The 14370-nt window shown below is 46.1% G+C and overlaps 1 protein-coding gene across 1 annotated transcript in view; it reads left to right on the top strand.

The window, feature by feature from the left end:
* The window catches only part of LOC8030401 (solute carrier family 26 member 6), a 180864-nt gene that overhangs the window by 134685 nt on the left and 31809 nt on the right, over nt 1-14370 (top strand). The window contains exon 2 of the mRNA XM_042291908.1: nt 11573-11772. Coding sequence (XP_042147842.1) covers nt 11573-11772 — 200 coding nt within the window. The remainder of the gene's footprint in view (nt 1-11572; nt 11773-14370) is intronic.

Raw genomic sequence — 14370 nt, 5'->3', positions numbered from 1 at the left:
CGAAAAATAGTGGTGGCCTTGCCCCTTTATTCTTACCCACGTATCTGAAATCGGGGAAAAAAGATATCCAATTTAATATTTTTCTTTGATCAGCTTCCAGATGCTGAAGCATATCACTTCGCAGATATGGTAACCTCCCTCTAAAAAAAGGTCTGTGCGTCTATTTTCACGTGCAACACTCGCAGAACCAATCAGCGCAGCTTACAGAGGCAGCTCAGCGAATGACGATGCCGAAACATCTGTTTAGACCAAAAAAGACGCCGACTGAGGTGTGACATTAAGCAATGCAAGCGTGACGTTTTGCATTGCTTAATGTCACAACTCAGACTGCGTTTTTTTGTCTAAACATATGTTTCGGCATTGTCAATCGCTGAGCTGCCTCCATAAGTTGCGGTGATTGGCTTTACGAGTGTTGTGCGGCAAAGCAGACTCACGAACTTCTTTTAGAGTGTATAGTCTGGCCCAAGTATACCCACACGGACCGCCACTGATTCGAAAGCTCCTTGTTCGCGGCGAAATGGCAAGGATAAAATGGGACTATTTCTTTCAGTCTTGCCTTCTCAAAGCTTCATGACATAATTGAAGGATCGAAACCACCCGCCTACGACAGTCGAGCACGGCTCATAGACTGGACACGAGAAGTGCGTGAGCACTCGACTTCGGCTCGTAACAATCAATGCCTCTTCGGACACTCGGGTAGTGGCTCGTGTCCAACCTCTGCGGTGATGAGAATAGCAGAGCTCTAACAATCCCAGGAGCTCGGCTCCTGTTTTTTGCTTTGCCTACCCCAGCGCGTTGCTACACTCTAAAGAAGGTCCGTGCGTCTACTTTCCCGCATGACACTCGGAGAGCCAATCGCCGCAACTTACGAAGGAAGCCCAGCGAATGAGGATGCCGAAACATGTGTTTGGACCAAAAAACGCAGTCTGCGTTGTGACATCAAGCAATGCAGAACGTCACGCTTGCACTGCTTAATGTCACAACAGACTGCGTTTTTTTTGGTCTAAACATATGTTTCGGCATCCTCATTCGCTGAGCTGCCTCCGTAAGCTGCGGTGATTGGATCTCAAAGTGTTGTGCGGGAAAGTTGACGCACGGGCTTTTTTTTAGAGTTTATATGATTAACGTTGGAGGCATAAGATAGGCACCAGGTCACGTGGTCGCTTGTTCTGACTCCAAGTTGAGGGGATGAACGATGCTCATATTTCTCAAATTTATTTGCCGACTATGGCAGTCGGCAAATAAATTTGAGAAATATAAGCAATATAATAAATAAATATAAGCAATAAATTAAATAAAACTAAGGCGAGTTTATTTGGTTTTTAACGTTAGGGAGTGATTCTGAGTAATATTTAGAAACTTGATAGTTTCTTAATAATAAAACGTATTAAAATAATAAATGTCATAGAAAGGCTGAGTAAAACCAACTCCCATAATAAAGAATTATTTATGACCTAAGGGAATGAACACAATTATTTGGAAAACATGTGTTATACTGCTGGATTTTGTGTTCGCAATGAAGTGGTAGAAGCATTTCTAGATATGATACAAGTTTTATGCGATTGATCAAAAAAAGTTGGGCATATTCACTACGTTCCTGAGCATGGGCACTGAGCTAATGGTCCTGCCCTATGGCGTGAACTAACCGCACCGACAGCCCTACGCAGAGACTTATTGGTCCATTTATTCTAGTTGCCGTCATAAACGAATGACGTTAATTGGCCCACTGCGGGCAGGAGAAGCTCACAAACCCATCCTCTAGAACTGTTTGCAAAGACTTCAAATTTCGTATCTTATGTGACCGTCAGTGAGTGCGCTCTTTGATATCAAATGTAAACGGAGAGCGAGCAGCTTCCTCAATCCTAGTCCGGCATCGAGCGCCACCGCGCGGCGGAAATAGCTGCGACCCAATTTTCGCAGTCACAGGCTAACCCGAAAAGTGCAGTACCGTACAGATAATCTCAGCAACAACCCCGTCAAACAACCGAATGAAATGCAGCGGACGCCTATTAGACTACTCGCCAAATGACTTTCAGACGTCTTTTCCATTTACTTTTCAGTCTGGCCTCGATGGCCGGGGCGAATAATTAAGGGGGGAACAAGTAGTTCAAAATATAACTTGGGGAGGGGGGGGGGGGGGGGGTGACGAATGGTTGCACCCACGCGGTTGCGGCCAGGTCCTTCACTAGCTATTGATAGTACTACCACCGTCCTCATCTTCACTGCCGCCGTCACCGACAAAAACTAAAATAAAAAAAAATCCTTTCACCCTTTTAATGCGTTGTCGCGAAATCTTTCACATTACGTCGGCACCCCCAATTTTGAAATGTAACTTCGTCATTGTTTTTATACCTTCACCAACGATTGATTAAAACTCTCTCCCCGCGTCGCTCACTCACATCAATGATACTGTTTTAATTAAGGCTAATATATATGTTATTTGCGCTTTGTCTTTTTTTTTAAGCTTATTCACCTCTCGAATGTATTATCTTTGAGCTACACTCTAAGAAATGCCTGCGCGTCTACTTTCCCGCAAAACACACAAAGAGCCAATCTCTGCGATCTACAAAATCAGCTCAGCGAATGATGAAGCGGATCATCTGTTTAGGCCTCAAAGTTAAGTCTGTGCTGTGGCATTACGCAATGCAAAGCATGACGCTCTGCATCGCGTAATGCCACAACGCAGACTTCATTTTTAGATCTAAACGGGTGTTCAGCCTTGTCATTCGCTGAGCTGATTTCGTAGATCGCAGAGATTGGCTCTTCAAGTGTTTTTCGGGTAAGGAGACGCGCAGGCATTTCTTAGAGTGTATTTCGCAACTAAATGTGTGCACCGCTCCGGAACTTGCTAGGTAGTCAAAACAAACCTGTTTTTGTGACCAAATGATTGATGGGGTCTTGGCGGCTTTCCATGCGCACTCGCAGAAGAGCTTCCTCCCGACGTTTTACTTGCTTTGCAAGGCGAAATGAGCGTGGTTCGTTGTTTTGCCCAACTCCCACGTGTGAGCGTGTCCTGGCGCTTGACGACGGAGAATTTATATGACAATGAATGGCATTTAGGTTGTTGTTTTTCACTTGTACGAGTCGTTTGACGCATCATGAACTTGCATCTACGAGTTTCATAATACAAGAATAGACCCCAGGTGCTGCTTAAGATCATCCCACTAACCGCATTCTTCGCGCTGCCCCGCTGCCCTATTTTTTTTTTTTTTTTTTTGCTGGGCTGGGGAAGTTTTTTTAGCATGCCCAGTGGCTCTCTTCTACGAAATATAAGCCGCGCATCCGTCAACACCCCCGTGACTGGGCATATTTTGCTTTGGTGAATAGCGCTGGAAAGGTGTAGTTTTTCTTGCATGCATTGCATTGACCCTGATTTGTATTCCACAGCTTCATTATAGTGCGAGATTTTTAAGAAAATGTATGCTCAATTCTTACCTTTGTCACTCTTGTTTATGATCGTATCACTTTAGTGACCCTATCTTAGTTGGCTACAATCCGGTTACCCTTTCTTGTGTTTGGCTTGCAGCAAGATCAGCAAATGTATATTCTAGTAGCCAGAAACACAGGAGCAGAAATACACCCTTCATTTTAAAATTCCGGGCTGGTTTTGATATCCCTGACCGCCTTTAAACGTCTGAACGATTTATTTAATTGGTTCGTACACTGCACGCCGACGTCCTTCCCTTCGGTGCAAAGACGTTCAAGACTGCGTCTGGGTCAGTGTCGATGCCTCAGCCTCGCTATTTGTTCACGATACATTGAAATCTATTCCCGCCAAGGAAAGCAGCGGATGACCTCTGATAAACTCTCGCGTTCCCGTTCTTTCTTTCCGCTGCTTAACTGAAGGACAGGATATCGCATAGCCATGAAAAAGAATTGCCAGTCCGTGTTTCAGGAGGTGTCTGCACCGCTTGCTATTCACGTTTTTTACATCATTAGTTTGTTTCTGGAAAAAGTGTGTTCTTCAGGCGGGTACTCGCATATCAAGGTTATTTTTTTATTTATTTAGTCGCGAAGAAGGAGTTATTTCCTTTTTAAAAAGTTTGTAAACATCGTTTCTCACACGAAGAACGTGACAATTACTCAGGAATTCTGATACTGCGGGTTATACGGCTCGCGGTGGTTTGCTTGCTTGTTTCTGCTGTCGGGTTTAGCTACCTTCATTGAAAATACAAAAACGGACTGTGTTTCCGCGGTGCTTCGCCTCAGACTACGTCGATATGCTATATTCTAGGAGAGCCATAATCCTCTGAATAAATTACGATGAACCATATACAGGGTAGCAAAGAGTTCAATGCCCACACATTTTTAAAACATTGATCTCTTTCCAAAGTTACGTGGCGATGCTTAGGAAGGATGAACGATGCTGATACTGCAAAGGAAGGATATTAAATTTTGGAGCGGGAGGGGGAGGGGGCGCTAACGGAATGCTGTTGCATTTAAAGCATCGTTTATTCGCACCGATATTTCGTGAATGTGTCGATAATGTTGAAGACGGGAATGCATTATTCCTAAAGATGAGCTCGGCATATCGACAAAGATGGCAAATAATTGCTGACAGCAAACGTATAAATCGAACACGGCTTTGCTGTGTAAGCATCTATATGATTCGGCCAAAGCATACTTTAATAACTGATTACTAGAACAAGCGAAACGTTACCGTGATTATACCGTTTTGTTCAAACATGCACCATCACAAATGGCATGACATCAAGGTTCACAGTAACCGAAGTAGAGGAACGCACGTTTGAAGATGTAAACTCTATATTGAATAACTCTTTTATAAGAAAAACTTGAGCAGGCTTGAGTCAATAAACATTTTCACTGCACCTATTAGCTCTACTAAACCTCGTTGCGGCCTTTCAAAAGAAATCGTTTTTACATTGACCGGCGCCACGGTCAAGTGCGGCGTTGGCCAATCACTGCCGCCAGATTTCTCGCCGACTTTTTCGTCAAGTGTCCAAATGAAGGCCCCAGGACTGGTTTCCATTTCGCCAGAAAGCATAGTAGACGAGTGTAATCCTGACGCTCATGACGGGCTACTAAAAATATTATATCTTCCCTCTCTTTATTATACTTCGTTTTACCTTAAGTCCGAACTACGGTGGTCCCAACGCCGTCGGGGATACGAACAGAGATTGGCCGAGGAGCCAATCAAGCAGTGCCCAAAGCGCCACGTCCTGTTCTATGCCATCTTTCTTTGCGTACTCATATATCGGCACATACATTCCATCGCATAGAGGGCGCCGTGACTATCCGCTTTTTGTGTGCTTGTGTATGCGCCTGCTTGTCTTCCAGGTTTGACCGCAATCGAACTTAAGGGGAACCGAAGTATATTTATTGTACATGTCTTACCGGCTACCAGCTCTTTTTTGTTGTCCATTATCTACCCACTTTTGTTCCGTGTCTTATCACGTTTGTTTCTCGCCTGATCTCTATCCTTGCAACTAGTCTCGAAAAATACCTACACGCTCCATTTCTGAGCTTACTGCAGTGAGGCCGCTCTCTCGTCATGTGCGTACTTCCTAGCGATGCAATTACTTCCGACTGTTAATAAAGTGCAGCGACCTTGCGACAGCGCGTCGTCTACGACTTTGGCTCAGAAGTATGTTCCATCCTCGTGAAAGCGGATGAACGATAAGGAAGAAGGAAATCGGATACAACAAAACGACACAATACCAGCATCTGCCGCTTTCCTGTTGTGCAGTGTCTCCTTGGACCTCTTCTGGTTTATATATACATTTAGATTAAATATCAGTCAAACGGCACCAGAACCAACTTCAAGAAACCTTAAGTCCAGCCGTCTGGAAGGCGGGAAGCAATGACTCGCTCTATAACATTTAATTCTAAAGTATGTAAGATGAACTTTACAAAAGTCTCCTGGAAGCCTTCGAAGATTCAGCGATACTTATTTTCAAGTTCTGCTGACTAATCATAAGACATATTCATGAAAAATATATAAAATAAAATATAATCAGGCGGCTATGTGGACTTCATAATGCCAACTATATTGCTTAAAATGTATGATTGCCGCTGAAAAATAACGCAGTAGTCTACTTTTCTTGTTTGAATGCCAACCTCGGTTGTTCATGCATTTCCTCTATGCTATAGGGCTGGAAATTTTACGATCGGTATTGTTTGAAGCAAGCACAAATTGTGGGAACTTCTTAGACTTCCAGTTAAGCTGAACGTGACCAGTGGACGAGAAGGCTGGAAAGGGTATGAATTACCAGTCTTTCGCCAGAATGACGCAAGGAAGCCCCTACCCCGTTAAAGCATAGGCTGACAGTGCGGTGGGAGCTACGCGCTCGCAGTACCAATGCACCTTCTTCCTCTCCCCACCCGACTTCGGTCTCTGCGCGTGAGTGTAGAGTGAAGGCTGGATCACGTGGCAAAATCTAGACGCGTGACTGGTTCACCGAGCACGTAGCTTTCACCGCATTGTCAGCTAAGGGGTAAACGGATTACGAACGTCTATCATGCACTTCCTGGCATTCCCCCTCAGTAAATAATGGGTCGCGGTCTCTGCCAAGCGAGCGCTAATGAAAAACTCCTTAGCCCACTCAAAGAACAACCAAAAACATGAGGCAAGAGGTATTTCAGTGTTCTCGCAAGTACGCGAATGACGTACGTGAGAAACACGAAGGCAGCTTACAGCGCACGCAGTCTGCGAGAAGTGGGAAATGTCCACACGAAGATTTGCGACGGATGTTTGGAATATGAGTTTAGTTTGCACTCTAAAAAAATCTGATCGTAAAAGAACTCTTAGGTTTTTTTTTACTTGGCTGTATTCTGCAGCCTCAGAAGTTTTTTTCAGCACACCCTGAAACGGTTCTTCGTGAAAACTTTTTCAGGGGTTCTTTAAAGATCCTTTTTTGATGCCAGAGAGGTCTTCATCGCCCAGTCGCCTTTCTAGTGCGCCAGGGGGCGATAGTGATTGAGGCGAAACCGTGATTACTTATATATAGAAGATTCTAACACAACATTTGAAAAGTTACGAATGTACAGTTGTAACCAAACAGACGCACAAAACACAGAATTATACATCACATATTCCTAGATACATTCGCCAGTCAGGGACACCTCCGTTATATCGAAGCATCCTGTGTCCGAGAATTGTATGTGTGTCGTATATCGAGGTCTTAAGAGAATAACGAGTCCTCGACGAATCACGCGTTTAGCTGCGAATGCTCAAAACTATTAGTGTCCCTTCGTTTGTACACCTTCGTACAAACCGTAATCGTCAGCCTCCATCGAAGTTTCCACCCGAAGGATCGATTACCCGATAGACTGAATATGAGAACCAACGAACAGTCTGAATGGGACACTCCGGAAGGAAATTGTCGGCTAAACGCCAGCGTGATTACCCTAATTGCTCCTGTCGGCCTTCCAACTCGACACCACCCAGCTGCCCCTCGATTTCCAAGAGCGCTGTGACCGCACAAGCTCAAGGCAGTTGCGCGGTTGTCCCCTCCGCACAGAGAACCTGTTCGGCAGCGACAGTCGTCCCGCAGGCCTGCTCCCGGAAGCCCGCAAAGACACTAGAAGAACGTGCCATTGCCTCGACGGCTACTCGTCTAGACGCTGAATTTGTTATATACCACGCTCGGCCTTGGCCGCCATACAGCCCAGCGCCACTTCTCCCCGGCAATGAACCTTTGAGCGGAGCATCTTTAAACTCTGGTCGTAATCGAGCGGTGCAGCTGAGACGCCGTTGCGACTGAAACACTCACACACGTGACAATCTCCTCCGATACTGGAAGACCCGTTGGAGCCCCATCACGTGGCGCGTATTCATTCGATTTTCGGAATAAAACGACTCCCATTCTCCGTTGCACACCGTCTCAACGCAGCCGACACTACGATCAGAGGAAGGCAATGAAGAAGCATCAAAAGTGCATTGTCACCGCGCTCCTTGCCTTCGCGGGTTTGCAATCTCTAGTTAAACTAGCGGCTGATTTGCTTTCCGCCCTCTCCTTCGCGCTGCCTCCAGACCATTGTGAGCGTAAAGGAAGAAGAAAACAAAAAGAAACTTGGTTAGTTTCCGCGAGGATGGAATTATTCCGCTCGCGTGATCGAATATAGAGCGAGAAGACAGGCGCCCTTCGAGGAATGCCCAGCCTTGACTCGCTCCAAATTGACCGTGACTTGCGTGGTTGCCGGCTTCGGGTTGCGCAAGACCGTTAAATCTGCACTGCACGCGTGAAATGCGTCGCTCGTGTTATGGGCTCTCGCGTGGTTGAAATAACAAGAGCGAACTTGCCGACGTCATCTTGAATGGAAAGGAGAGCGAGAGGGAAGGTGGTTCTCTCTCGGCTTTGATTAGTTCTCTCTCGCCAAACCTGGCGTCGCTATAGAAGCGGCCGCTGGTGTGCGGTTCAGAACGCGCTGCTCGGGGAGGCCGCCTTGGCTCGTTACGGAAGCTTCGGACTGCAGAGCGGCTGGCTGGACGTGACAGCGAGCCGTACTTCGCGAGCTGTACAACCGTACCTTCTATCTTAAGGTGAGGGTGCGGCAACGACAATGCTGGGGTGCACTTCACGAGCGTTTTGCCTAAGGGTGATGACATCTGATCGTTTGATGTAAATGTTCATACTTCTTGTTTGTTTTGGGTCGCGTGAAACAGTGTTTCCCGGCACGCGCTTTCGGCGTCAACTCTGTTACGGCAGAAATTTCTTTCCGGCGATATTTTTCTTATTTTACCCGTGAGCCCGCGCTTTTCACATTGGGTACTGCGAAGAATGTCATTACCCTGAACCACTGAATAATATATATAGCCTTTACACCAAACGCGTCGCCGCAGCCAGACAGAGTTCTCTCCTCCACCGGAGAACCACTGAATAATATATATAGGGTTTTACACCAAACGCGTCGCCGCAGCCAGATAGAGTTCTCTCCTCCACCAGATGGCTCCCCAAAATGCGGCTAATTGCAGTCTGTTCGTTCTCTACGGGAGACATGCTTGTTTATGAAGTCGTTTTCTTGGTGCGCCACTTCAGATCAAACTTATCACTTGCACTACTTGCATTTCTTAAACACCGGTTCGTCATTGACTCTATTTTCGTGCTTCAACGGTAGTAAAAACTATTTTCGTTATATGAACGCGTTGGAGCGAAAAGGTTATTGGCGCGGCGTACAAGCCGTGACTCGTCAAGCTAAAAGCAGACACTGGCGTAAAGAACCAACACCACCTAGAGAGGCTTCCGCTGTGCGCACCGGGATCGCACTGTCATCACAGTCAGATCGATCGAAGTTCGAGATTGGTCCCGAGGGCTGTGTCAATGTTCGTCTGGGGCTCGTGTCCAATCAGCGCGCCGAAGGTCGGGCTCGGACCCGATTGCCGCGTTAGCGCGATTCAACTCTGATGACGTTTCATGAAGGAATGGTGGAGCGTTCGGAGGCCTTCGTTATTCTAGGCGGTGTTGAAAGAGCGCGTGCCCAGGTGCCATAACAACGACACGCTTTTTTTTTTTTTTTCCTCAGTTGCGTTGCTTTTGATTGCAGAGATGCTGTCGGTTGAGGGTATACTCTAGAGCGCGCCAAAGGGACTTTAGGGAGATTTCGTATATAGTTTTGTCTACACCGCTACGCTCTCCCCAACGAAGACGACGCTAGTGTGCATGCGCGTCGCTTGTTTTGTCGGCTGAGTTCACGATCTCGTAGCGGGTTGCAGAGAGCGTTGCAGGACGGAAGAAACTATTTACGACAATTCCCTTTTTGTCTGGCCGATTGAATCGCTAACCCTCGCCGTGCTGTGTGTCCTCACCTATACAGGGTGTTTCACGAAAGGTGGACAAATTCGATATTGCGAAACCTACGGGTCGTAACAAAAAAGGCTTTTGTCGTTTTGGTCCTGGACCAGGGGCCTGTTTAGGAAAAATATTAAAGTCCAATATAATTAGGTTAGTTATTTATTCGTAATTAACTTTTTTAATATTGTGGTAAAGGGCATGGTTTCAATTAGAAAATTGCTCAGCATCATCACAAAACACTAAATCAACAAATTGCAAAACGATAGAAGGCACGCGAAGCATTTTACGGCTTTCTGAAAAACCGCACAAACTCGACGGGTTTTTAAGTTTCGGTTTGCTATCCGAGCCCATCTCGGCCCCGGCGGCACCGCGCCCCGTGGAGAGATAGTGCAACCAACCTCTGCTGCGATGATGCTGAGCAATTTTTTAAGTGAAAGCATGCCCCTAAACACCATATTAAAAAGTTAATTACGCAAAAATATTTAACAACCTAATTACCCCGGACTTTAATAGTTTTTCTAAATGCGCCCCTGGCCCAGGATCAAAACAACACAAGCCTTTTTTTGTTGCGACGCGTAGTTTTCGCAATATCGAATTTGTCCACCTTTCGTAAAACACCCTGTATACCTCGTACAGTACGTGTCCCGAAAAGGACATCGAGGCACCCTAGACGATCCTTGGCGGTTGCTGGATCCGTGCTCCTGTCGAACGTTCTGGTGCATCAAGCAGTAATCAGTAAATGCCGGGATGAGAACGGGGGGAGACAGTTCAGTTGTTCTGCCTGCAGCGCAAACTTCCTAGCTTCGATTACACTTCGGCGTGTCGTAAGCCTCGAGCATGCAGGCGCAGCCAAAGTACGGCCGAAGGCAGGCTAACTAGATGCCCAGGTCATCGTGTCAGTGACTGTAATACCAACTCGCGTAGGCACATTTATATACCACGCGTTGGTTTGGGAAGTTTGGCGGTAAAAGTATTTTTACCGCAAACTTTTTCTTTTCTCTTTTCTTTTTTTTTTCTTTTTACAATTCACGCTCGCTTAATATATACGCTTTAGACAAGAAGGCATAGATGTTTAATCCTTTACTTATTTCAGGATACCATAGTGGATATTTGCTATTATTGAAGGCGCAGAGGCCAATAGATAGTTTCTCATTAGCAGAACGAAGTTCAGTCTTAAAGATAAAGATCTGAAAGCAACTTTGTTAAAACTCTGTCCTACTAAAGTACACACTATTTTTGATTACCGGACACAATAGTTAAATATTTTCTAGTCATTACTTCCCATCGGTCAATAAAACTTTTTTTTCTTCTTCTTTTTAATTTCTGTTTTAATTGAACATTTATCATACTGATATAGTGACATTCCAACTTTTAACGCGACCTTACATTAGAGACTTCGTTTCTTTAAAATTGCCTCTTTTATTCAAATTCCCCCGTCTACCCGGAAGATAACAATACGTGTTCGAACTCTTTCGCGCGCAATGAATTTGAGCATTTTTTTTCTGCATTCGCTTTGGGTACTTCAAAGATACTACACTCGTAGAATCTTTGCAAAAAACAAAACTCCGACGTTCTCGTATTGTTTTTTTAGAACAATCACTGTAGAAGATGCATCTTCCGGTGGTACGGCCTGGAACAAACAAATCGATAGGCGCACGATAAGATTAAGTTAACCGCACGCACTCACGCACACTCGCTCGCCCGCTAGCTGAAATGAGTTGGACGGAACGCTTCCGCGCGAGGACTTGTCATAGCAATGTTCTCTCTGAGGGGCTCTCGCTCACGTCGCCTCTCCGGGGACCTGTTGCTGATCAATGCAGACCCGGACCGCGGGGCGAGCGGCGGAGGGTCGCTGTCCGCGTCCGAGCCCGGGCTCAAGGCGCACATCAACGACGGCTTCAGCATGGCCGAGGAAGGCTACGGCTCCATCGTGGACAGGAACGCCCCCGAGGGACCCCACGAGCCCACGCTGTCCGGGTCCACCGTGGTCGTGCCCTGGTGGATCATGGAGGACGCCAAGGTGAGCGGGTCAAATCCTGCTGCAGTGGCGCCTCCGATTGGTAAAGTTGGTGTTTGTGTCTGCACCGACAGCCTAAAGCCGCGGTTGCTCTGCTCATACATCATACAAAAACAAAATCCTACAGAAAACGCTGTGTTTGTTGCAGACGTGATGGCAGAGTTGTCTGGGGACACGTTTCAAGCATCTTTGAAGCGCTTGATACATTTGTGTGCTTTAAACATGTCTTTAGACAGTTTTTGTTTGGCCGATGTACCATCATAAAAGGAAGAAACACGCCTGAGACTGTGTCTCCAGACTGTCTGTTTTATGATCTATTGGCAGTCCGACTGCGGCTTAAAATTCTCTAGGTGGGTCTTCGGCTGTCTACTCTTTGCTCGAGTCAATTGCCCTCAACTCGATTTCCCCCATGGCTGTTGTCCTGTTGCCTAAGGTAAACCGTTTTTGGTGACAGCACGAAAACTAAAAGGGCCACCTCCGATTATAAGGCCGTCATATGTGGCCGATCTCAAAAATTATATTTTTGCTCTGTTGGCGTCTATTTTTCGTTGTTGTAGCCAGTGGAAATGAGAACGGTAGTTCCTCTCTTTTCGAATAGCCAGCCTTCAGCAGGCGTTTGTTCTGTTCCGTCGTGATTTGGCTGCCCGTGCACGGTCGACGAGGCAAACGCCGAAGCGTTATTTAAGGTATGAAGCTGACGCTTCGGGCGGGACACCTGAATGACATCCCTAACGTCCTCGTCCTGCCAGTGACTATAGGGAGTATTCACTGGCGGCCATATATGTGTGCGCGCCAGCTGAGCGCGTGCTGGCGGCGAGCTTTAGCAGATTTTTTTTGCAACGCGCATTCCGCACCATCAAGAGTGCCGGTCTTAGCAGCCTATTGATCTAAGCTTGTTCTGAGCATGCGCTCTAAACAGCACCCACAAATATGGCGTCCAGTGAATACTCCCTATACGCCTCGTGAGAGTAACACGTAAAGACGTCAATGACTAAGTCGCGGGAAACGTTCTGCGCATGAACGGCGGTCGAAACTATATGCATTCGCAGTCTTAGACTTTGATTTATCGCAGAATATTTACTTGTGGAGGCTCGGACAAACCGTCGGTCAGACGTGCAGCCATTTATGATGTATACATTTTTAAGACCTTGCGCCGACATCTTTAAGAGCGTCTTGCCAAACGATGGCCAACGTTGCGAGACATTCCGTGTTAGCTTTATTGCGAGTTCCTACTTAGTGTCAATTGTTCATTGTGCTACAAACACCTCATGCCATCGATCACGACCGTTTATAGAGACTGCTTGGCCCCGGTGCGTTGGGGTTTACGAGAATTGCAATTTTGCAGGGGTTAATACTGGTGTCAAAACAAAAACTTCCTTAGGAACAAAATGTTTTTAACCCAGTATTGACATTTTGATTTCGTCATGTGCTATCTGCGAGCCTCATTATTTCCTTATTTTCTTGTATATCACGTTTATTTATTATGGAGTTCACATATCAAAGAGCGTTCGAAAGTGTTACATAGGAACCAGCACAAACAAATACGTCGGGCCTAGCAAAAAGGCTCATAAGTTTCTGAGTTTGTAAGTAGTATTAATTAATATTAGAAGCTGTACAGTTGTTTGGCTGAGATCAAATGTTTCCCGAGTTTTGCTGACAACGTTTGAGAGAAGGCGCCAGGAGTGTACAGGTCCGAATGTTCGAGATGGATTTCAGGCAGGGAAGCGTCGCGCTAATCTGGACAACCCAGTCTATACACCGTTTCACGATTTATTGGCCAACTGCGGAGGCTACATCCTCTACGACTTAATAAGAGCGTCAGAACGAGGCACGTGACACGGCGTCACGAGACCGTGTGTCACTGCGCCACATGCGCCACATGTCGTTCGCAGTTCATGAATCATCTGCTGCAAAACCAACAAACATCGGATAAACGTCCACCGCCGCAACATTGACGTCCGCTAGAATAGCGAGATCTTCGGGAACAGCTCACGAGACAACCATACGCTCAATTTACCCGCGAACCTCTGGCAGGTGCTAATGGCAGGGCCCAGTGCGATATTTTGAACGGAAGCGGTTGATTACATGGCCGAGATCACCAACGGCCATGGCGCGACAAGGAGAAAAACAAGCTCTAAAAAAATGCAGAAAATACTGTTGTGTCGTCCCTTCCCCCCCCCCCCCCCCCTCCCCCTTTTTTTTTTTAAAGTATGATTAAAACTTAAAACTTCGTGAATATTTATTCCTTGTTTCTTTAATATATATATATATTCATGACAGAGATGGGTGTCGCACCAGTTCAATTGCCGTTAAAACAAAAAAGAAGCCTAGAACTACTTTTTTGTCGGGACGGCGCTGTTGCTGTGGCGGTAACGAAGCCCCCGTGGTCTCGAGAATGGAGTGTTATCACGTGGCTTGCCCCAACGCTCTTATTCGTTCGCGGGGCCGTAGCCTCCACAGTTCGCCAAGTTATCGGGAAACGGGGTATAGCATCCAAATGACAATAACTTTTTTTTCCTTTTTTTTTTGTCGCTTATTGGGATTTTGCGTTCTCTATACTACTGTCAAATTTAGCAAATTTATGCCCAATTAAAAAAATAT

Source organism: Ixodes scapularis, unplaced genomic scaffold, assembly GCF_016920785.2.
Source record: "Ixodes scapularis isolate PalLabHiFi unplaced genomic scaffold, ASM1692078v2 PGA_scaffold2__306_contigs__length_199485367, whole genome shotgun sequence".
Classification (NCBI taxonomy): domain Eukaryota; kingdom Metazoa; phylum Arthropoda; class Arachnida; order Ixodida; family Ixodidae; genus Ixodes; species Ixodes scapularis.
Note: the sequence above shows the minus strand (reverse complement) of the source record. Positions and strands in the feature narration are given on the sequence as shown.